At 34.6% G+C, this 25,476-nt stretch overlaps 2 protein-coding genes across 9 annotated transcripts; one reads left to right on the top strand and one right to left on the bottom strand.

Annotated features, from left to right (window-relative positions):
- Positions 1-237: 237 nt before the first annotated feature.
- On the top strand, positions 238-6,548 carry LOC112288932 (uncharacterized). Of its 6 annotated transcripts, XM_090254204.1 has the most exons (13): positions 342-557; positions 1,060-1,239; positions 2,011-2,245; positions 2,363-2,407; positions 2,895-3,005; positions 3,194-3,319; positions 3,728-3,811; positions 3,934-4,029; positions 4,354-4,509; positions 4,797-4,919; positions 5,132-5,287; positions 5,657-5,857; positions 6,197-6,548. In XM_090254204.1, the coding sequence occupies exons 3-13, from the start codon at positions 2,039-2,041 to the stop codon at positions 6,272-6,274; spliced, it is 1,383 nt and encodes a 460-aa protein (XP_090110330.1). In that variant the 5' UTR covers positions 342-557; positions 1,060-1,239; positions 2,011-2,038; the 3' UTR covers positions 6,275-6,548. The 6 variants fall into 6 exon arrangements, with proteins under 6 accessions (XP_024389461.1, XP_090110329.1, XP_024389457.1 ...); XM_024533693.3 differs by having other exon boundaries at positions 238-1,239; XM_090254203.1 differs by having other exon boundaries at positions 286-1,345; positions 5,774-5,857.
- A 15,992-nt stretch (positions 6,549-22,540) lies between these two features.
- Positions 22,541-25,234, bottom strand: LOC112288334 (CDP-diacylglycerol--glycerol-3-phosphate 3-phosphatidyltransferase 2). 3 transcript variants are annotated; one of them, XM_024532438.3, is made up of 8 exons: positions 24,984-25,234; positions 24,427-24,845; positions 24,007-24,104; positions 23,844-23,894; positions 23,557-23,670; positions 23,223-23,279; positions 22,942-23,078; positions 22,541-22,797 (listed from the first exon to the last, which is right to left on the bottom strand). In XM_024532438.3, the coding sequence occupies exons 2-8, from the start codon at positions 24,644-24,646 to the stop codon at positions 22,683-22,685; spliced, it is 792 nt and encodes a 263-aa protein (XP_024388206.1). In that variant the 5' UTR covers positions 24,647-24,845; positions 24,984-25,234; the 3' UTR covers positions 22,541-22,682. The 3 variants fall into 3 exon arrangements, with proteins under 3 accessions (XP_024388206.1, XP_024388203.1, XP_024388202.1); XM_024532435.3 differs by lacking the exon at positions 24,984-25,234 and having other exon boundaries at positions 22,942-23,027; positions 24,427-24,962; XM_024532434.3 differs by lacking the exon at positions 24,984-25,234 and having other exon boundaries at positions 24,427-24,945.
- Positions 25,235-25,476: the final 242 nt, after the last annotated feature.

The following is a 25,476-nucleotide window of genomic DNA, read 5'->3' as shown; positions in this document are numbered from 1 at the left end:
CCTCCGTCCGTCGGTGCATCGGTCTCTCCAGGTCTGGATCGCTTCGTCGGGTGGTGCGGCTGTCTGGTTGCGTTGCTGCGTGGTGGCGCCCCTCATCGCGGCAGCCAGCCTCAGCACAAAGTCCCAGTAGTAGTATTGATAGTAGTCCACCACCCCCGCCCCCGCCCCCGTCTCTACCTCCACGACAACATCTCCAAATTCCCACGCCACTCCCCGCCTTTCCTCCCTCCCCTCGCACATGGCACCCTTGGCTGGTGCTGCCTCCATTCCTCCCTCCCTGATTGCAATGCCGCACCCCCTCCCCCTCCCTCCCCTCCCCCCCCCACCACCTCGCCAACTGCATGCGGGTGCGTCTCTAAGGCCCCCGCAGTTGTTCTTGCTCCTCGGATGCTAGAAGAGCTCATGACTCTGCTCGATGTGGCCCTGGCGGCAGCGTCACGTTGGAGTTCTTGTGCTCTTGCTGCAATCGTGTCGTTGTCATGCGAAACTGCCTTCCCCGTGAGTTGAGGTTTTCGGATGGTAGGAAGCGTGGTGGTTCGGTGAAGTTTCGCTGCGAGGTTGGATTGGCAATACTGGCAGTTCCGGTTGTAGTTGTGGCTGCGGGTGTCGAGTGGAGGAATGCATGAGTAAGATCTAGGGTTTGGTTGTGTGTGACCGTGTATTGAGCAGGTGGAAGAGCTTGTGGATTCCCGGTGCGATGATTGTTAGATTGGAGGTAGAGTCTGTAGTAGTGGAGAGTTCATGGTGTAGTCTAGGAGAAGAGCATTCTGATGGCCTGTAGCTGCGGTTTAGCGTCAATGGATAAATGTGTGGTGTGACGGAGCAGTTGTTGCGGGATTCCGGGATATGTGTTTCTGACAGCGGTGTTTCGAGAGAGCCCTGCGTGTTCTTGTGGTCTGGAATTTGTGAATTTATCGTGAGAATTATGAATTTTGGTGTTGAGGAGAGGTGGATACGGGTTTACTAGGTGTTGAAAGAGCTGGTGATTGACTTTGTACATTGTGATGGCTACTGTGGTGCGATGGGCCTCACTGAGACCACTGGAATGCGCAAGCACAGGGCTGGACTTACCGGTCTGCAAGTGCCGTTCTTTTTATGGCCGATTTTTGGGAGAGAGGAAGCACTTCTGGTCGGGTCGAAAGGGGTCCCTACGAAGAGGGAGTATTGGCAGAATGGGAGCGTTTGGTGATACGAGGTTGGAGCTTGTTCTGAATGGGAGCGTAAACACCAATGAATTTGGTACTCTAGCCTTGCTATTTTCCGACATCCCAGAGGACGATGGTTTGGTCATATCGCGTCGAGAGTTGCAGCTTAAATTACCAAGCGAAATTGATGAGTCCAATGAGTACGTCTAATTTATTATTTTTATCATTTTATCAGCGTTTTTTTGTGAGAATTTATTGATAGACAAGTATCAAGAACCAAGGAGCATGTACCTTGACATTATTAACACGAAGGCGCAGCAGCATTTTCACTAGAGTCTAGAAACTACTTTGTTTCTCAGTTGGTCGTTAGTCACAAAGGTTCTTCGTTATGCATGAGGATTCTTTTGCGAACAGCATTTATCTGCAACTGTGATCTAGTAACTATAGTACTGTTAGTCACGGCCAGATTTTCACCTTCTTGTTGGAGTTGAGCCAGTTCGAAAAATTGAAATGTTTTCTACTTCCATCGATTACATCATATATACCTTCCTTGATGAAGAAAAGACCACGGGTTTTTAGAAGTGTTCTAAATTCATGCTTTCAAGAAAGATAAGAAGGCCGAATATTTGAAGAAGATGCTTGCCCTCTGATAGAATTATAATAAGGTTCAGCCGCTAGTAAATTTGTTACACCGATTGATATATTTCCTAACTACCTAGAATTCTTTTTGCATGGGCAGTGGAAGCTATATTGTCCCAAAATGGCTTAGCCTGGTAGAGAGTCAAGGAATTATTGAGAAGAAAGTAGTAATTTGTGTACTAGTCGCACATATCTTTGTCATTGCTAAAATTTGATTATATTGCAGGCTATACGATAAACTTGCCGAGAACGCAATGGCTGGTGAATCGGTAACTGATGGAGCGGAAAAGAAGAATAACTTGGAGGAAGAATCAGACCCTGGACAGACGCATGTTGAAGTTGGGAAAGGGCAGGTAGAAACCCGCATTGGTGTACCAGCATATCAGCAGGCCAGCGAGTTACTTGCATCAGTTAACAAAACTCTGGATGGGCTTGAAGATGACCTTATCAAGCACGCAGAGGTATTTTTTGCTTCCTAATTTTGATCAGTATAATTCTTGAATTTGAATAACTACAAGGCACAAAAAATAACATCCGCGTATCACTTATTATAGCATCCTTCCTATTTGCGTGTGCAGGAGCTGGAGGCTTCTACTCTGTCGGAGGACTTTGTCTTTTCCGGAGTGGGTGATTTTTCTGTCACGCACTTACGTACGCTTTACATTATATTTCTGTTTCATCTACCTACTAACTCGATTGGAAATCTGATTATCCCTTCTAAGTGCGTTAAATGCAAGGCCATGAAATTATTAGGCTGATGTTTGCAGTTTGGGCCGCGGAGGGATCCCCTTATTGACGAGCTGGCTATGAGTGACAGATTATAGAGAAGTGACTAACATTTGCGCAGTATATGTATTACCAGATTATAGAGGAGCTAATAGAAATTAAGTCCAAATATTAGCAGAATTTTGAAGTTGTTCCGTGTAATGCTTTAGCTCTGAAAGTCATATGCAAAGGACAGTGTATTTGCGTTACTAATGCCTCTTGCGTGGTTATATCATTAAACGGACTTTCAGAGAAAAGAGAGATCTTTTGAGGCTGGTTTCTCCAAATTCACTCCATATTTGCGTGAGAAGTCATTGATTGTTGTACTCGTTTGTATGAATGCAGTTTCTCGAATTAGAACAGATTCGAAAGGAGGTACGTGTTCGGGATTATTTTCTCGACATGCTGCGGCAGGAAGCAGTTGACGCTTCCCAAATATTAAGTTCTGCCACCCTAGTAATAATCAAACACTTTGATAACTCGTCCATTACAACTGTGGGTTTCGTTACGATTTTATGTAGCGATAACATAGCAAGTTTCTTTTATCTGTCTATTCCCGATCATGAACCATGTGCTGGAGGTATGTTACTGTGAATATATGAAAGCTTTTTGAATGAATGTAAATAGTACGTCATGTAATTCAGGCCATGGTAACAGCGAAGGGCAAGATAACCTACTTGCAAGAGCAACTAGACGTTGCAACTGGCTTGCTGCGGCAGGAGAAAGGAGCAACTCAACGAGCTCTGGACCTCTTAGCAATCTCGCTACTGGTATATTTCCAGAAGAGTATATTTATCGAGTATTTTTGTGTCGAGGTCATATTGAGTGATGATCAGTTTTTCTGTAAGCCGAGTTTTTTCTTTTTCTTTTTCTTTTTTTTAATTTATCATTATTATCAATTAACTTAACAGTTTTGTTGCTTCTTCATCTGGAATGCCACAATATCCACCACCATGAGTTTAGACTTTATTAACCATCATGTCTACATTGCGCGTTTATGTTGTGAAATAAAACAATCAATTCCAATGTATCTGTTTGCTTGGTTGGGTCCAATGCAGCACTTAACTATCGCTTTTCACAGTGATTGTTAAGCCATTATTCTATACGTTTAAATTGTGTACGCTAGACGTAATACATTTTTTTCCCCTTAGTGAAGAGTTACAAATGTCTGTATGTAGACCCTATCGGGTGCGGAAGCGCGTGTAAGAGAACTTGAAAAACAAGTAGAAATTGGATCACAAGCTCAAGACTACTCCGCTGAGGTAGATTCATTGAAGTTGAGTATACTGCATGCCAGTAATTCACTTGTGACTGCCTTCATGTATACCTATGCTTCGTTTGATCATGTTAGAAAGTAATTGAAATGCAACTTTATTGTGCTCAGAACTTGTTGGACACAAAAGAGAAGATTACACAGCCTTTGCGTACTGAAAATCATCACAATGCTAGCATGCTCGTTGCTGCCGCCAAGGCTCGAGAAGTATGGAAAATCTTCCTTTTACATTTCGAGTTGCAGCGCGCATGTCAACCTTTTAAAATCTAGTATTCCTTGCTCTAAGTTGCAATCTTTTCGATCCTCAAATAGACATTTCACAGAATGATCTGATAGAGTCAATTTTGGCTGGATCAAACTTGATACTAATACTGTCTGATGTATGGTGCTTATTCATAGTTGGAATCCTGTCTTTAAAGCTTTTTCTGGTGATATTTTTCTCATACCCCTTGCCTCTTCAAGTGTATTGTCTGTAAGCCTTATGTTGATGTTTAGATTGACTAAACAGACTGACTTATGTTTCTTGCTTAGAGTCTTACGAATGCAGAGAAGAAAGTGGAATTTTTTACAGCTCAAGTGGCAATACTAAAGGAGGAAGTGCGTTCAAGGGACATGCTTTTAAGAGAAGTTAGGGATGAGATGGTTTGTAGTACAGATGCTTTGAAGTTGGCTTCGCAGATCAAGCAGGTATTACATTTTTCTGAAGCGCAGTCTGTGTAAGAGTTTGAAATACTTAGGACACACAAGTTTTGAGTTGGTAGTTTCAAAATGTGATCTGCATTCATCTTCAGTTTCATCCATTTATCTAATTTTAAAATGCATCATAACAGTGCTGTTGCGGGGTTGAGCGGTAGAGTTTGTCTATGTAAAGCTAATAATATAGGAAGGGTTGGTTACATTTCCATAATTTAATTTTTCACAGTATCAACATCTTTGGAACCTTGTTTTTTAACGGTATTTTCCGAAATCCGCAGGTCCTAAATGCAACCAAGCAGAAGGAATTGGAACTGGTGCAAGATTTAGAGATTGAGAGAAGTCATGTGAAGGATCTTCAGCAAGAGTTGGCCGAAAATCGGAGAGCTGTTTTAGTTGAGCAGGTGGCTAGATTTTCTGACTTCCAGATCTGTGTTCTGAGCTCTTTCTTTCGAACCTTGACAGCTTGTCGTGCAGTTATAACACAGTAACACTGGGAAGAAAATTACTCAACTACTATTTTCTGAAGTAATTGGTGGCAAGATTTTGTGAAGCATTAAAGCAAGGTCCACAGATGATGATAACTAAGATTGCTGCATCTTGTCCCCTTTGCCAGGCATTACAACAGATGGAGAAAAATTTAAAGGGGCTTGAACTTAAGGTTGAAATGCTTCGTGGCGGGGTGAGAGCACGAGATAATGCTTTAAGATTAATGAGGGATGAAGTGGATCGTAGCTTTGAGGTTCTATCCAATGCTGCTGAGAACCGCGAGGTACGTTATTCTTTCTGGTATTATTATTATTATTGTTACTACTATTGTTATAAAACCTTCCAGGACCTTACTTTTATTAGTATTTTCCTTAAAATAAATATACAATAATAGTACAATTATTATTGTTAGTCCTGCTCGGAAGTACTAGGTTCCCACACAAATATGACGGGTCTACTTTAGCTTGAGAATATAAAACTTCTAGTTTTTGTTTTTTTACCTCTTCATCGCTTGCTATTTACCTGGAGGAATGCTTAGCCTTTTATATTTATGACTTGGAAGTTTGTGTTGAGCTACGTCTATCTAGACGCTAATAATCTGTCTAAGTTTTCTCTAAATTACTTGGTGATGAAAGCCTTCTGTATTGAGCAGGCAGTCCGTCAGATGACATCATATGCTGAAGAATTAAGAGCAGAACTAGCATCGAAGGATGAGAAAATTATGTCATTGCAAGAGAAGCTTTCTCATGTTGAGCCTTCGTTGCGACAGGAGAGGCCTGTGATGAAATCTAATTCTAGTGTCAAGGCATCTACAGTTTCTGGACAGCTTAGATCTAAAAATGCACCAAATGTGGTATGTTTACTCGTCCCTGCATTCTTACCCAGATGTAGTTGACTAAGGTGTACAGAGTTTCTTGGAGGTATGCTGATTCTCGCATGAATACATAATCGGTAACGTTTTCCATAAAATTGCACTGTTTGTTGCCACTTCAACTAGCAAGATTTTGTTCTACGATTTTCTAGCACAGATAATTCTAAAAGGTTTTTAGAAGTATGGAAAGTTAGCTTGTCATTTCAGATGTAGACGTGGAGACAGCATCTTAACATTTCTGTTTCTCATGTGAGTTCAATAGTTTGTCTTTTTTCGAGTAATATACATGATGTGATGTTTTTGTGCGAGATTTCTGTGCAGTCGACAAAGGTGAAAGGAAAATCAATTTGGCGTAGGCAAGGCAACAAACCTCCTAGCAGACCCTCCCCACAATCTTAAAGCCTGGCTATATGTGGGTAAGAAGCAGAAATGCTAGCAAATACCCAATACTATGTGAAAGCTAATCTGGCATGAGTGTAAAGGAGTGTCAAAGACCTCTGCTAGTTATCATCGCATCCTGGATTCAAGTCGATTCGGTCACTTATATCAATGGTAATAGTCAGATAGTGGGGTTCTTACTAATCCGTTGTTCTCTAGTTGGACTGTACCATTTCTTTGCCCTTACAAACTGGGTATTCAAAATTTTACCTGGCACCTGACCAACTTCATCGTGCTCGATGATGTTATTAGCCGTTGTTTTCTTTTTTTACTTTTTATTTTTTGATTTAAAAGAGTGTTATTAGGTTTCGCTCCACTTACAGCGAGCGCGGCCACGCCTCAAAAGAGTGATGATTGCGATTTATAACATTAATTTTAAACTGTAGGTATGTCCTTGAATGAGTAATTTGAGTAGGTCATTTGCCAAGAGAGTAGTTTCTATATAATTAACCATTTCATTACAAATGAATATCTCTGGCGTGTTAAAGAGGCGGTTGTTCAGTTGGAAGGGGAACTTTATTGTAGTACGTTATACTTGTACAAAGCTTGATGAATCAACACTACTTGGTGCTACATGTTATATTATTGAAGCTAGAAAAATATTTGTCATACTTGATCCTTTCTACTGAAGGCGAATTTATGCAATTTTTTTTTTTTTTTTTTTTTTTTTCTAAGTAGGTTAAATTTAACAATTGATAAATAATAAATGTATATCAGCATTCGATGTAAGTTATCCTGAATATAAATATATAGATATATTTTTTGTTGTTTGGAAAGTCTTTAAATATATGTGTGTATATATATAGAATCCAAATTCAGAATATGAAATATTTATTTTGCACATGAATTTGAAATTTTGTTCAACAATGTTCTTGTACAAATGAACTTGTACAAATGAACTTGTACATTATTTACTAGGATATGAGATAAATTTATATAAAATCATGGCCTTTTTTATTTTAAGATGCTAATTAATGTAATTTTTTTCTTTCAAGAGCATACAAATTATTACGGTAGTATTAAGGGATAATTACAATTGAGAGCTTATTGAAGTATCAAAAATAATGTTTAAATTTATTCCAATAGAATTTTAAAGTATGATATATATATGTATTTACATATATACACAATAATTTTGTAGAATATTTATTTCTATAGTAAAATCTTTTTTAGAATTTTAAAAATATGTGTTAATAATTTTTGTAATTTTTTTTAAAAAATAGTAGAAAAATGGCTTCATAAAATTTATTTTTAACATTTCATGTTCTATATATAATATAAAAAATATAAAAGATATAGTAAAATCATATTGTATAAAATTACAAACAAATAATCAAAGATAGAAAGAAAGACTAAGAAAAAGTAAGAGAAAAAATAGTTGTTTAAATAGAAGATTTGAGTATAGAATTTCAATAGAATATTCAAATTTAGATATTGATAAATAAAATTTTAAAATTAAAATAAAATAAATAAAATAAAATAAAAAAACTACTTATATAATATTATTGTAAACTTTACAAAAATACAAATACTTAAGTAAACTTGCTTAAGAAAAGTTGAATCAATAGTCAATATTGATTTCATTACTTATAGATGAAATTGCTTTGGCTTCAAAAGAATTGTTTATTGTTGATTAAAAATTGCATGTCTTCTTTTTGATATAAGGTAAAAAAGACTAGAAAGGGCATTTAACAAATCTTATTGTTTTCTAGTTAATAAGTAATTTTGAATGCAAATCTTGACAAAAACATACTCTATCAAGCTTGTTGAAAATTTAGAATATGTATTGATATGAAATACTTAAGGTTCATAAGATGTTAAAAAGTAGGTGGTGCATCTAGTATGACAGTTGGTGCATCCAAAAAGCATGACATTATATTCAAAATGCCCATACCTAATTAAAAATGCAATCTTTCATTTATCTTTTTTTTTAATTCGTACTACATTGTATAGATCTATTTTGGTATGAATCCTTGTTTAATTCAATTCATTAAGAAGTCTTGAAATCAAAGTTAGAAAATATGTATTCTTGATTGTGATCTTGTTGAGTCCTCAATAATCTACACACATATATAGAAATCCATCTTTTTTCTTTATAAATAAGACAAAGCTCTTATTAGAATTTTTAAATAGTACATGAAATTCTTTAGTAGGTTCTTGTCAATATAGTCTTTAAGTACAACTAACTTGTTTTGTGAGAAGCTGTAAATTGGTCCAAATAACAATTGATTTTCTTTTTGAAGCTCAATTGAATAATCATAGGAATAATGGTCTAGAATAATATTTATATATATTTTTTCAAAAATATCTTAATAATTCCAATATTGACTTAGAATGTTGTTTGAAGTCTTTTACCATAAAAAATGGATGTGGCATAAATATCAAAAAATGATCTTTCTTTTCAACATGCATAAAAGCTCTTGCACTTATTAATAAGGATTTTGTTGTATTAGATTCATAATTTTTTACTTAGATAAAAAAAATTCTAGATTATGCTATAGAAAAAATTTAGGTTACAAGAAATTCAATCTATTCAAAGAATATACTTTTAAGAGATATACTTCTTTAGCCACAATAAATCTAAAATAATTGGATTGGAAGGAGCTATTGTGTCTATTAGTTGTTACATGAAAAAAATAATAATAATAATAATAATAATAATATTATTATAGGTAACATCTCTAAAAGATAACAAATAACCATTAATTACATCTACATATACATACTTATTTTTCTTTATTAAAGATGTTTTGTTTTTTAACAAATTTTTTGTCTTTAAAACAAGTTGAAGCTCTTAAATATAACAAAGCAAAGTGTCATGGATATACATATTTATCTACATAAGAAGCATTAGATAGAAGATAAATGTAGATAGAATTGATATTATCTAATAGAAAAGCTTTTTAGAAGCTTCATAAATGCGTATTTGACTTTAGACATGTTTGTAGTTGATTAGTATATTAGAAACTTAGCCAATAAGTTAGCCACATGTTGTATGTTGTTGTATTTTATAAAGTTTACCTATGAATTCATCACATACTTGATTGTGGAAGGTAAAATGGAATTTACAACAATAAGATCTTAATAACTCTAATAGAATCCTAAAAAAATTCTAATTAAATTATTATAATATTAATCAATTTTTTATCAATTCCAAAAGAAGTTTCAAAGAAGTTTCAAATTAAACATTAAAAAATTACAAATTAACCTTAAAATATATATATATATATATATATATATATATGATAAAAAATCCTAAAGAAATATCAAAAATATCTTAAAGAAATATTAAAATTTAAATCCTAAATAAATTTTAATTAAATCCTAATGAAATCCTAAACAAATCCTAAATCCTAAACAAATCCTAAATCCTAACCAAATCTTAATAAAATCTTAATAAAATCTAAAATCAATCCTAACCAAATCCTAATAAAATATTAATCAAATCTTAATCAAATCTTAATCAAATTCAAATCAAATTCTAATCAAATCCTAGATCCTAGCCAAATTCTAAACAAATCTTAAACCACTCTAAGAAAATCTTAAATAAATCTTATTCAATTACTATAGGTGTTTAAAAACCTCAACAAATGTTAAACAAACTGTTGATCTTAACTAAAATTTGACTTATATCTTAGTTCATAAGCAATTAACAAACCGGTAAAAATTTAGGAAAATCAACTCACCAATTTGAAAAAAAAGGATCTTAAATCACTTGGATGATCATTGCTCTCTTTTTCCAATCCAAATATTGATATTCCAATAGCAATTTCTCCTTGCTAAATCATTCAATTTCTTCAAAAATTGGCTAATATGTAAAATTTTAGGTCTAAAGAGTTATCACTAATTTTTGCTTCAATTGAATTGATAGATGTTATAAGATTGTAAAATTTCTCACTAACCCTAAATTTTAATTATCTAAGACCATAATCCATAAAAATTCTTATAATTTTCAATCTAACTATTAGATTAACATAAAAAAAAATCCAACACATTTAAGATAAACACAATGACAAACTAACAAAATTGCAACCATAAATATATTATAATACTCACAAAAACAATAAATTTATAAACTTCTTTTTATTTCTCAAAATCCAAATCCATTGAATACATCTCTTATTTTGAAATGCCCTCCAAACCTCAATATGCCTTCAAATCAAATAAAATCAACTCTTAAAAATCCTCTTTAAAATTCTTTCAAATCAAACAATTTTATTTGAATAATTCCACTCTTGAATCAACCAAAGAACCTCAGAGGAGCCATAGGTGTGTGGTTTTGTGCCTTAAGGTTTGATTTCAATCTTAGTTGACAACTAGTCTTCTTCAAGTATCAATTGTCAGTATATTGAGGTAATTTTTACTTAAATCTATTTTTAATTTCTTCTAGAGATGCTTATATTAATTATTTATCTCATTTATTTTTATTTCACTCATTTATATTCCTATAAAGTAAGTAGAAGTTTCTTCTATAAGAAGGTAGTATTAATACTTATTAACTTTTATTACCTCCTTCTCTATTATTTATATTTCTAAGATAATTTACTAAAATATTTTCATTTAAGCTCTTCTATAATAGAATATTTCTTTTCTATTTTTACCTAATAGCCATGTTATTTTGTAATTTTGTTGCTTTTTAAGACAATATTAAGAAATGTGTGTTGATTTTGTATAATATAAACACAAACCTTCTTGACAACATTGATTCTTTTCTTGCTTAATGAGAGGTTTAAAACATACTCTATTAATTTTCATAGGTTCCAACCTTGATAAATAAGTTTTTGAAATCTTAAAAATTACCATCATAATTGGACTTGAATCTCTTCAAACAAATCTTTATTCTTGGCATTTTTCAAGAAGTTGATTGTTGTATGCAATAGCTTAAGTAATATATTATTTCAATAAAATTTCTCTTTGTTTTATCAATAATAAATGTTTGATATTCTTTTTTAATCCATATTAAAATTAATTGATAAAAGCTTTGTCATTCTAATCTACATTATAAATAAGATTCTGGAAGTCAATAGCATATATGGTGGTTGAATGTGATCCTTATTTTAAAGATAGAAGTTTGATCTTTGCTATCTTTTTTCAATCACTTTCTCAAAATGTAGCCATAAATACTTCCAAGAAGAAATTTAGATCATGGAAGAAAAGTGAATATTTTTGTATCAAAGGTACAAATCAAAAGAAGGTACTTCCAAAAAAAAGTCCACATATAACTTCAACTTGAGTAAATCCATCAAAGTATTGAAAAAGATGCAACCTTAAATAGAACTTCATTTCTTGTAAAAATCCTCAAAATTTTGACCTAGTTCTATTAAACTTCTCAACATATTGATCCGTGTCCTTTATACTTAGAGTAGCAAGATTTTTCAAGTTCAATTATAAGATTGGTCTACTTATTTTTCTTAATTATCCTTTTTTTTTGCATAGATAGTAAATTTCATTGTTAACTTTTTTAATAGGCATAGGAATAGTACCTCTATAATTAATATTGGAAATATGTGAGATTTTTATATTAGAAATGTTGATAATCTTATATAGATTTGTAATAGTTGCAAATTTGTTCTTACTTTAGTTAAGTATAGTATCCATTATTTTTTTCTTCCAACTCTTCAAAATATTAAAAAAAAAAAATGAAATAATTTATTTATTTTTAAAATATAACAAGAATAATAAAACAACACTCTTATCAAACTATTAAGGATATGAATCACAATTAATAAAAATCTCCATACACTCTTGTATCATTCAAAAAGATTAAATATTTATTCAAAGTTAATATAATATTAAACCATAATGGCTATTGCTATCAATAGGAAGACTAGAGACTCTTAAAAGAAGACTAAGAAAGAAAAAAAATGCATTAACATGAATGAAAAAGGCTTCATTCTTGCCTTTATATGTGCTATTTAAGTAGGAGCAATGTAGCAACATACTATAGGACCTCAAACACATGTTCAACTTAAAAAAACATATATCTAACTTGCAAGACTATTTTCCTACATGTATGCCATATGGACAACTTATATTATAAGTAGTTATTAAGTCAAATATATAGAACACGTTGTCGTATTTCATGAAGTTTGATTAAAAATGCACTGGGCACCTAGTTGAAGAAGGTAAAATGGAACTTGCAACAAGAAGATCTTAATAACTCTAATAAAACCATAAACTAATTCCAATTAAATCATAACAATTTTAATTAAATTTTAATTAAATTTAAAACAAATTTTAAAGAACTTACAAAAGAAACATAAAGACTTCATAAATTAAACTTTAAAATATATATATATAATAAATAAATCTTAAAGAAATATCAAAAAAATCTTTAAAAAAATATTAAAAATAAAAATCTTAATTGAATCCTAACCAAATCCTAATGTAATCCTCAACAGACTTCAATAAAATCCTACATCAAATCCTAATAAAATCTTAACTAGATCTTAATCAAGCTCTAAATATATCCTAAATGAATTCTAAATTCAAATCATATCTTAAATAAATCCTAAATAAATCCTAAATTCTAATCAAATCTTATTTCAAATCCTAATCAAAACTTAAATTCTAATCAAATCTTAATCAAATTTAAATCAAATCTTAGATCAAATCCTAATCAAATCTAAATGAATCTTAATCAAGTCCTAATCAAATTATATATCCTATAATAGATTGAAATATCAAAAATCAATGATTGAATTATTGATTTTGACTTGAAATTCGTATACATCTTATTTATTAAGTTGAAAAAAAGCATAAAACATTACAAGAAGATCAAATGTATCAAATAGAAGATAATTCCTAAAATCCACTTGGGTGTGGTCCGGCCTTCTTCTCTAACCTTGATGCCAATATTTTAGAGCCACAATCTCTTAATTTCAGCATTTAATAAGTCTTAAACTTTGTTCAACTGTTGAAAGTCAAGTTTATTACTCATGTACAAATTTTTATTTCAATTTAATTGGGAGATTGATAAATATCTTAGAAACTCTCACTAATCTTTTGAACTCCAAAATTCAAGTCCTTAATATGTTTGAACTTCAATAAACTTTGAATAAATCATTAATTCAAGCTTAAATTTTTAATAAAAATTATATACAATAATTATCACTTAATAAAAAAAATCATTTATAGATCATTAATAAATTTCATGAAATTATCTAAAGTACTATTTCTTTGAATTTCTCAAAATCCAAAACCACTTAAAAACAATCCTACTCTTTGGTCAACCAAAGAACCTTAGAGTTGCCATAGGTACACAGTTTTATGCCTTAGGATCTAATTTCGACCCTAGTTTACAACTGCTTCTCTTTAGGTATCAACTCTTCACATTTTGAAGTAATTTTTACTAAAACCTATTCACAATCTCCTCCTAAATATGCTTATATTAATTACTTATTTCATTTACTTTGATTTGGCTCATTTATGCCCCTACAAAGTAAATAGAAGTCTCTTTTATAAAAATACAATATTAAAATTAATTTTTTTTTAAAACCTTTCTATTATTTATTCTTATTTTTCTACTATATCTTTCTACTAGGCTCTTCTATAAAAAAATACTTTCTTTCTTCTTTCATGTAATAGTAGTATTACTACACAACATGGCCAACTTATTGGCCAAGTTTCTAATCTACTAATCACCTACAAACATGTATAAAGTCAAATTCACATCTATAAAACTTTTAAAAATCTTCTCCACAAGATAATATTAAATATATCTACATTTATCTTCTACCTAACACTTCTTATCTTAGTAGTTGTATATGTTCATGACAATATTTTAGTAAACTTGAAAAATTCAAAATAAAATCTATTTAAATAAATTTTTGATTTTAATATATACATAAATATTTTTATCTTATAATTTTTAAATTAAAATTATAAAAAATGTTCGAAATAATATTATAAATTTTATTTTATATGAATAATATATTATATAAATTAATTAATATATCCATATAAATATAATGATATAATAGATTTTATTATTAGTTTTAAAATATATGTCTTAATTTTAAAGAAAATTAACTTTTAAATAGTAATATTCATTTTTTTATGGATTATATTATTTATTCTAATTTTGAAAAAATATACATATTTAAGGAATTAAAAAATACTAATTTTTATAATATAAATATTATCTTTAATTTTCTTTAATTATTTGAATTCTTAAAATTAATATTTTTTAAAAAAAATATATTTTTGTAATTACATTTAAAAAAAATTCATATATTATGGATTAAGTTATATTTTTATTTTCAAAAAAAGTCATTTAAAATTTTTATCTTATATTACTTCTATTAAAATAGACATTGAAGAATTAAAAATAATAATATAAATTTGTTTTCTTATATTTTATCTTTATTAAGTAGTTTTGTTTCTTAAATAAATAAAATTGAATAACAATAATATGATAATAATTTAATTATTTATACTAATTTATTAAATATAATTTTTTTGATATAAATATAAAAATTATAAATATATATTTACTATTATAATTCTAATTTTCTTTTTAATATTTTTAAGTATTTAAAGATTAAAAAAGGTAAGTTATAATCTTATACTTTATCCACTAAGACTTCATGAACTTAAACTATGACTTGAAAGTTTGATTTTTTTTTATCATTTAGAGTTATAGTATTCTTAAAAGAAAATATGTAAATCAGGTCATTTTATCATTTAACATATATCAAAAAGTCAAAAGCAAAAAAAAATAGTTTTTAAAAATATTTAATCCAATAAAATTAGATTTTAAAAGTATTTTATTATTACTATATTATACTATTCTTTAGAAATTCTAGTAGAATTTTTTATTCAATGTCATTAAAATTTATTTTTAATATATATATATATATATATATATATATATATATATATATATATATATATATATATATATATATTTTCAAAATCCTAAATTTTTTGTATATAAAGATTATTATTTTAATATTTTTAAATAGTCATTCAAATAATATTGTTATTTCCACTAGTATTAAATGTTTGATATATTACTAGCATTAAATTGTTATTTTTTTTATTCTAATAAGTTATTGTACTATCTTACTCATATGAAGATTTTATATGCTTAGAATAATTGTGTTGTAGTCACTAATATCTTAGATGTTCCATAATTTCTTAATTATTTTTCTACTTAGATATGATTATGATTTAATTATTATTTCTAAAAAATCTATGTCTTATCATTATATAAATTAAAAAAATAAAAAATTCATTTTTGGAAAAAATTAAAATATTAATATTTATATTTTTAATTTATAAATAATATTTCTACTACAAATATTTACATACCATGTCTCTAAATTTTGATCTTTATCAATAGTTATAACTCTACTACTTACAAATTAATTTGAGCACAAATATTATGCAAATATTTGAAAAATTATTTTAAAATTTGAAAAAAATCAAAGTTGTGACATAATTTTTGTATAAAAAATGATTAAAACTATGCCATTAATTAAATAAAAAAAAGTTTTTTATGTAATATTATTTTCTTAAAATATATATATATATATATATATATATATATATATATATATTAAAATTTACTTAAATTATTTCTATATATAAATATAAATTTAACTTAATTATTATATATAACATATATAAAACTATGGTGATATAACTAAAAATAAAAGCTAAATTAAATTTTTGTTTGAAATTCTTCACATGAATATTATTTTAAGGAATTATTATAATATAACTTTGCAATAATTATAGTTTTTATTTATTTTTATAAATATTTATTCAATATGTATATATTTTGTAAGTTTTTTAATTCCAAAATGCTAAAATATAGAATATAAATAAAAAAAAAAAAAAAAAACAAAAAAAAAATTTAAAAAAACAAAACAAAACAAAAAACAAAAAACAAAAATAACAAATATTTATATTTGAACCTTAGGCAACAATAGGCATAGATAGATAAGCATTTTTTTTTATATATATAACATCCATTTTATACCATATTTTATGACAAAGATTGCATACAATGTCTTCTCAAATTGCTGTAAAAATAGGAGCATGAATCACTTGGAAGTAAGAGAAAAAGGAATTAGGTTTTCCTAGTACTTATTTGGATTATCTATAATAATTATCTATTTTTAGTCTCCAATCAAATGTTATTGAAATAAACAAAATGTAAAAAACTACATTTATTGGATAATTTCTCACCAGTCCTATTTTTTATGGTTTACTTTTGAATTAAATACTGCTCCTCACATAACATGGTTTTTTAAATGATAATTCCAAAAAAATATAAATTTAAATATAAATAATCCATTTCTTCCTGTTGTATTTCCTATTAGTGGTAAAGCTCTTTCACATTCAAGGTGAATTACATTTCAACAATTAAAGGATCAACTCGTTCCAAAGAACATGGCATCAGAACGACATCAGATTTCAACCTTCTCCACATCAAACAAAATAACTTGGACCACTCGTTCTTGAAGGACTTTTCCCCATAGATTTTCCGACAAGCCCAAATTGCACATCTCCTCTCCTTTGCCACAACTTCTTTTCCAACAACAGATGGTCATTGTTTTGGGTAGTCCAGTTTTACTTCGTCAAGTTTCCAACGTCAAGTTAGAGACCGTTGGCTTGTTTAGAAATGCGAGCCCTCTTCTGTGAACTTTTGAAGGAGCCTAGATTAAACTTCTAGACCTTCGTAGCTCAAACTACTGAAAAAGTCGAAACTCCGAACTGTGATGTTGCCGACTTGTCCTCACCACAACACATGCATGTGACCAGCACCGAGTATCCGGTAGCCCAGCAGCTGAAGTTTAACACTCGGTGAACAAGTTTCAGCGTGAGAAACGGATGACTACATCATACAAGCTAATTCGTACCATTGTATTGAATGACAGCTACAGAAACGCGTAACTAATCAAAGAACTGTGCATCGCTCTGCAATAAGAAAAAGAACAAAACTGTAATATTAAGTTGCATCTCCGCTGAATTTCCGAAAGGTTCTAGTCGATTTCCTGCAATGTGGATGATGCATTCTGTTGAAGTTGGGCCAACCCATGTCAACTGTATTCACGATATTTCATTCGAGTTGTAGGAACCCGAGAACATGAAGGTATGCAGTCGTCTGGTGGCTGTTACGAAATAGGACCTAGAGTTGCATAATCTGCATGAGACTCTTCCTTTGTTTCTGAAACAGCTGAAAAGTGTAGCATGTGCCAGAGAGAAGAGATCCTACTATGCAGGGAATCCAACTCAAGTTCACAAAAATGTCTGATATTTACAAATCCTACAAGTGTGGTATTCTATCCTTCATCGGCTTGAGGAAGTAAAACTGCGATGAACTCTGAGGATCTACGGATTAAGTACCGCAAACACTGTCATTGTGTTCCTGATATTATATGTCAGGTTTTGAGGCAGATTTCTTCTACGCAATGGAATTGATTCTCGTGAGCATCACATCAATCTGATCCCGAGTCTTAGAGAACCCGTCTGTCTTCGACCTCTCGAACGCAATTTGCACCACATGGTCCGTCATGGGTTGGTGGAGACTCCACAACAGGTTGGACGTCTTGTGAGCAGCAGAGAGTCCGTCGATCGCCGACACGATGCCGGTGCATATCGACCCGAGCGGCAAGATCCAGAACGGCTCTTCGATCACGACCCCGACCTCTTCGATGTAGAACAGCGCCATCCCTGTGAGGAACGTCGCAGGAATGGTGAGCCAGCCGCAGTCGTTCCAAAGCGCCAACGGCAGCGCCGAATGCCAGAGGATCAGAAACCTGGACGTGACCAGCGTGTACGCAATCGGGATGGGCGTCTTGAGGATGCGCTCACACGCGCCCACATTGTCGTGGAAGGTGGTGATGTTCTCATCCATGGACATCTTCTCCCATTGGGAGATGTGGCACTGGTTGATGAGCTCAGAGAGCACCTGCAAAATGTAGTTGGGGCGGTGCGGGGAGCTCAGGATGCTCTCCAGCTCGTGGGGCTCAACAATGCCGACGAGGTCATCGCGGAGAGTCTCATCCTCCGTGAGATGGTCCTTGAGGCAGAAGGAGTATGCCTTGATGTGGCGCAGGAGGCTGAGTAATATTAAGGAGTCCCCTGGCTGGCTTATCCATGTCAGCGACTGGCGCACGAGATCTCTGGTCCTGTTTACATTCGATCCCCAGAACTTGCGAGCTTCTTCGAATCGGTTGTAGGACGAGTTGGTTCGGAAGACGAGGAGGAGAGACAATACTGAGGAGGTGAGGGTGAAGGGGAGGGAGGCAACGTGCAGGATCGGCATCCAGGTGGGGAGATGCCCATTTTGAACAAAGTGGTTGAAGATGGTGACGAACGTTCCGAAGAGGGTGCAGACGAGAACTGGAGGAAACACGGCGAAGATGACTCCTGAAGAGAGGATACTGAAGATGTGGCGGCCGTGCCTCCAGGACGATTTGTGTCTTGCCCATTCCAGATGGCCGTAAACCTTGTTCCGATGCATGATCTTCTGGGGCTACAAAAACCAAGCCTCCGAAAGAAATTTCGTTCAAGTGGAGATGCCGAGTGCTTCACCCCTACTGATCGAAGATTTCAGATTTAACTCAGAGGGTGGTATTGCGCGCGCTTACCATGCCATCGTAACCTCAGATTTGGTGAAGCATATAAAATTCCAACTGCTTGGTCTACGGACACAGGAATGTACAAACCTGTTCTTGCGAGCGAGGACCAAACAGTAAAATACCGCCGCTACAACCCAATCCTGGAACTCCAGTTGAGTAAGAAATGTAGAACTGAATATTCTTCATTCGCGAAGAGAAATGAAACACAGAGGATCTCAAATTATGGTGCAAGTCTAAACGACACAAACCGATTAAGATCCGTCCACCTTAAAGCTGCAAAACTTTCAAATGCCTGCTTTCTAACCTCCAACCCACTTCCAAGGACTGCTTGCTCCTCAGGTGTAACAAGTGAAAACTCCTGAGAGGCCCAATGCCTGAAATCCAGGTCCTTCATTTGTAAAGCCTGTAGCTTACTGTATGTGTTCCTGAGGCAACTGTACTTCATCCATAGACAGTCCGTGTGTACCTGTCCTGGTGCCATCGAGTCAATGGCCGAAGTTATCTCCGAAAGTGCTGTACTTGCGCATTCGTGAAGTGGAAATTGTTCGAACTCCCAGGCTTTGGAAGTGTGTGGACAAGAATGTATCAGTATTCAAAGAGGACTCTGCCTTTTGAAGTGTGGAAGCAGCCAATGAGCCACCGTGGAGGAGCCATTCACACTCAACTAAATTGAGTAAAGAAATTCAACACAGGCGAATAATGGTTCGTTTTCTTGATGATTTTCCGGCAGGTGATAGAGACTTCGCAGGAGTAATGGTAGAGGATCTGCGGAACAGCGAATCATCTAGAATAGTAATCATACTACTCGGCATTAGTAAATTTTAATCAGATTATGTGGCATCAAGACAAGCACTTTTGCGTGAAGACAAGTTTCACATGAAATTGGGTGTAGAAGAGTTTTTTTCTCCTGCGTGAGGCGACGACGGTGTTGAAGGGACTATCCAGTCAATAGCCTCAATGCAGGCAGGTGGGGTTTGGCAGCAGGATGGCGACCTTGTGAATAAGTCTTTTGAAACTATTGCAGACACTCACAGGACTTTTACGCAAGTGTGGCAATTCGGCTCATGACGAAAGTGAACCATCGCCTCAGTACAGCAGAAACGCGTTATACACGGCATAAATTAAGGTGAAACACCTTTTTCCAAGGATTTTTTCATACGTTTTCAACTAGTCCTCAATTCTTTGTCCTTTGTTTTTTCTTAGGCAGAGAAGTCAGAAATGTGCAGTAGGGACAACCATCATAGTACTGCACGGAAACAAAAAGGATTGATCAAGACGTTGAAAAGTTCGCTTAAATATGTAGCTATACAAATGCTGATTGGTCTCCTGGAATCTGTCTGTACCTCCTAACGGTGGAGTAGGCCCTGCCCCCAACTCCACGTAGAACTTCCAGCCTGAGATTGCTGCATGTTAATCCACACAAATTAACATGTCCATTAATTGCATTTTGGATTTGAGGATTGAGGACCACCATCACCACCGAGAAGAAAAAAGGAGAAAAAGTGATGCAATCCAACGTTTCAACTGCAGAGTGATAGAACTGAAGCAAAACAAGCTTTGTATTCCTGTTAGTATAGGTTGAATCTTTCGTATGCTTAGTTAACTCGATAAGCGCCTTTGATGTAATGGGTGATGGAAGTAAAATATCAATTGACTTGCTTTTTGCAAGGAAAATAGTGAAAGCTTTGGAGGATGTAGTTGAATCACGTTTATTTCTCTAAGTCTCTTCTACAAGAAGCAAACCGTGGAATTATAATGTTGGGTCAAGTACTATCTCATTGTACACCACTTCCACTTCGGATTCCAAATTCTTGTTGGAACAAGCATCCTCATGTACTCTTGATCTATACATGAAATTCCAAAATTAAAATTAAGAACTCAAAAATATATAAAGAACTCAAAAAAAGCATTAAACTAAGAAATCAAATTTTGATGCCTATTTTTGAATCTTTGAACTTTAAAAATATATATTATAATTGATATTATAATATAAAATCAGATATTAAATGATTTTTATGAAAAAATTGTATTTGTATTCAAGATTTGAGATAGAATTTTAGGAAATTAGAACTTTAGAATTTAGAAATTAATTTCATAACAAGGAGTATAGTTGGAATTCTTAAAATGAACATTGTTGTTCTATTTTAAATACAGAGAATTTTAATAAAAATCCACCAATTGTTTTGCAAGTTTAACTCTTCATTTCCACTCTTTACATAACATAGGTCTTATGGATGTATGAGCCATTGTAATTCTTTAGATGTGCTATATCTAATTGCTACTTAAGAAATTAGGAGCCAAGTATTTTACAACATATAAACAATATTTAAGATGTGGTACATAGAATCTTTACTAAAGAGGTCAAGAGTTCAACCATTGGCTCAATAATGTAATGCACAACTACTTGTAAATCTTTGCAATTTGTAAGACATGGTTTTAATAAGTGGCAATCTCAACTTCTTCATTTCTAAGATCTTTGCAATTTCCTCTCAATAATTTTTGTTTCTAATATTGGCAAAGATATTATAAGTTGTTAGTAGTATTATAAGTCTTTGTTATTATTAAGATGGTTGAATTGAGCTTTGTAAAGTTTTAGATATAAATAGTCATACAAACAAATGAACGAATGTAAACAAACAAACAAACAAAACGAAATTATTATTTTAAAAGTGTAGGATATACAGAAAATATAAATATCAAAAAAATTATATACATTGTTTTGTGAAATGAAATAAAATTTGAAAATTCTAATGCAAGAAAAAATTAGAAACACACACACAAACACATGTAAGTACATGTATATATATATATATAGAATTAAGTGTTATTCACAAATATAATTTATGAATAAAAAGTTAAAATAGTGCTTATTTAGAATTTTTGAAATACACACAAGTAACTATAATTTCTATAACAATATTGTTTAGTTTACAACTATATAACGACATAAATTAGAGAGAAAAGGGCCTTTTAAGTGTTTTGTAAATTTTATGTCATAAATTATAGAGTTGATAACAAAAACTAATACTTATAAAAATTCATTGTTGCTTATAATTTATTCATAATCTTCTTAAAAATTTTAAATCATATTCCAACTTCTAATAATGTATTCTATATATAATATATATTAATATGTCGATTTAGAATCTGTTAAAACCTAACATATTTTTTAACAACAAATTCTTTTAAAGAAACAAGTTTTATTATATCTTAAAAATTTTAATTTTTAATTTTTAATTTTTACAAATTAAACTCATTATTATATTCAATATTTTTCCTCCTTTAGTTAATTCTATCTCATACAGATTAAAAAAAAGTATTGAGATTTGTAAGATAATTCTCATATATATGTAAGATTACAAAGTTATTCTATAATCAAGATGGCAATGTTAAAATTGAAATTTAATATACGAAAGCAATTAGCTTTGATTTTTTCAAAAATATAGATGTAAAACAGAAATACATATTCATATCTCTTTGAACTTAAATGTTTCAATCATTAGTTAAAAGAGTTGGACTAGTTAATAGATTAATTTTTACTGCTGTAAAAATATAAAGAAGTAAATTGTAAAAATTATATTTTTTCCTATTAATATTTAGTATATAGTTCAAAGAACAAAATAAAACCAAATTCCTCAAATTGATGCGCTTTTTAATGAAGTAGTATACTTAGTTGTTAAATGTTCATCCTCACGATGTACAGCTCCAAAATTTCACCTTGGTTCTACTCTCTCTACCAACTCCTATCACCCTGGACCCTCCATTTTGCATCACTATTGTGCTAATCGGTTCCACATCGATCTTATGTACACCACAAGCGACCACACAGCCAACCCTGCCGACACGTATAGCAGACTCACACCTGCTGCTCCCAGTGCGACTCCTCCCCTACAGTCCCACAACCCATGCTTACCAACACCAATACCACATCCGCACCATCAACAACGCTCGCATCACATCGCCACACAACCTCCCTCCACTCACCAGCATTCAAATTCACCCTCCCCTACATCCTCCAAACACATCACGTACCCGCCATCCCGCCCCGCCAGCAGCAACGTCAGAGCTACCATTTGTGCTGCTGTCTTCCATTTCCCCAAGCTGTTCACCGCCACCGCCTGCAACTCCACCTCTTCGTCAGTCTCGCACACTCGCCTTACCTCTCTCATCTTCCCATCGCCCGCACCCCATGCACAACCACACCACACTACCACCACCATCACCACAGCAACAACAAACTACCAACAACCCCATTGCCTTATCCCCCACCCACTGTTCACAACTCACGCTACCCCATCGCCCGCCATGTCTACCTGCCGAACGTCTCCGCCCTGAGATGCAGCCCACTCTCGCAGTGCCGACATCGTGATCTGCACATCCCACTCCCCACTCCGGTCATGTATCACCGCTTCCCCCATGCCTGTCACAAACACATCCCCCTCACCACCATTTCCCACTCGCCAAAATCAACACCCCCTTCATTCATCTCCATCCTCCCTCCCCCACCCGACCGCACCACCCACTTCAATTCCCGCCCTGCACCCCGCACCCACTCTACCCATCCACCAACCTCATGCACATTCCATCCGCCTCTCCCATTCCCTACTCCCATCCTCCCTCCTCCACACATCTCACTCCTGCAAGTACCTCGCGCCCGATGATCGTGATCGCTGGCACCGGAAGCAGCCAAGGCCCCACCTTCGCCAGCGCCGCTACGGGAGGTCTTGTGCACAGCAACACCAATGTGGTCGCCACCATCAGCTGCACCACCCCCCACCAACCTTGCTCACTGCACCATCCACATTCTCGCATCCCGTCTCTCCCATTTCTACCAATCCAACCCACTATCCCACTCTGCCTCCGTCTCCTCCCATTGCCCTTCACACGCTCCACACCGTGCCCTAACTCACGCCCACGCAACAGACACAACCCACCTTATCTGCAACCGGATCCAAGAAAGCCCCAAACTCCGAGCTCGACCCCATCTGCCACACCACACGCCACACGCACTGTCATTCCACCGCTTCATCCTCCCCCCACGCTACCACCTCCTCGCATCCACAACACCCACACGCACCACACCATCATCCACGATACCTTTCTCGCCAGATACCCGTCCAGCCAGTCCGTCACGGCTGCCACCACAAAGATGGTCGCCCCTGCCGTCGTCGCCCATTTTTCCTCACAATAAAACACTGCACCCAACCATCCACAATCAGCTCCGCACATCATATCCACCACAAGCTAACCCTAAACCTCCCCCCCTTCGCTGATTCCTTCCCGCCTGCCCACACCATTTCCATCCACCCCGTGCTTCCAAACCATTCTCCGCATTGCAACCCACCCGCATTTCAATCTCCCTCCCACCCTCATGCCACTCCTGCACCACTCCACATCCACTGCCGCAGGCCACCACCGTCGAACGCTCTCAGCATCTCGCAACCGTACCGCCACGCAATCAATCACCATGTCAGCACACACACACCAAACCAATCCATTGCGCGGTGGGAAGCCTACCAGCAAGCAACGCAGGCACCGCGGCCACTCGCGCCAACGTCAGAATCGTCGGCAGCGTCAGAAACTTCTTCTCCGATGACCCCACATAGCCGTCCCCGCTCCCCGCCTTCTCCCCATCCCCCTCGCACTCCTCCGACCCCACGCACCGAGTGCACAGATCGCGCACCTGCCTCACATTCCTCGCCACTCTCGCACCCCCATCCCCAGTCAGTGGCGGCATCACTGCGACGCCACGCGCATTTCCGCCCAACACCCACCCGCAATTCCCCGCCACCGCCCGCACTCCTCCCACTCCCTTCACCACCACCTCAGATCTACGCCGCGCACCAACCCGCCCAGTCGCGGCCGCGGCTCCATGCCTCCTGGAGCCTCCAGTTGCGGTGACGGTGGGCAGCACCAGCACCAGCAATGCGGGGGCACTGCAACAAACAAGACTCATGTCAACCCCACCTCCAATTCTCCACCACTCTCCCTCCTACCCACAAATCCCACCTCGCCGCCCACCCTCCCAGAAACCTTAATTCAAACAAGTAGGGCTGTGAAGTAGTTAGCATTACTGTAGTATTCAGGAAATCCTGAACGTGACAGTCGTTACGACTGAAGACGCAGAGCGTGGTGCCTAGTCGTAGAATCTGGAATGAACTGAAGCCATAATCAGGGAAAAGATGAGGTCCATGGACATCAGTATGCAGGAAATGGCAGTGATTGGGGAGCACACAAGCAGAATTGAGTGAGGGACAGGGATGGGGAGTGGCGATGGCGGAGGTGGGCCATGCTCCTCTTGCCTCGCGAGGTGCCTTCCACTGAAGATTCACTGAGTGGAGTCTCTCCGATGCTTGCTTTCTTGCAAATATCTTTTACTGAGCATTCATGGCGCATGTTTTGTCGGTGCCTTTGTGGAGTCGCTCCTTCGACGTTTCCACCGTTCTCGAACGCCGTTCACGCATCTGTATTAAGTCTTTGTGTGCGTGGACCTTCGTGAGGCTTGGAACTATGGGAAAGGCTTATGTCCGCTGATTGAGTTTATTATTGGCGCTTGGGATGTGAGGA

This window comes from Physcomitrium patens, chromosome 11, assembly GCF_059467195.1.
Source record: "Physcomitrium patens ecotype Gransden chromosome 11, ASM5946719v1, whole genome shotgun sequence".
NCBI lineage: Eukaryota > Viridiplantae > Streptophyta > Bryopsida > Funariales > Funariaceae > Physcomitrium > Physcomitrium patens.
This window is presented reverse-complemented; position numbering and strand designations above follow the sequence as displayed.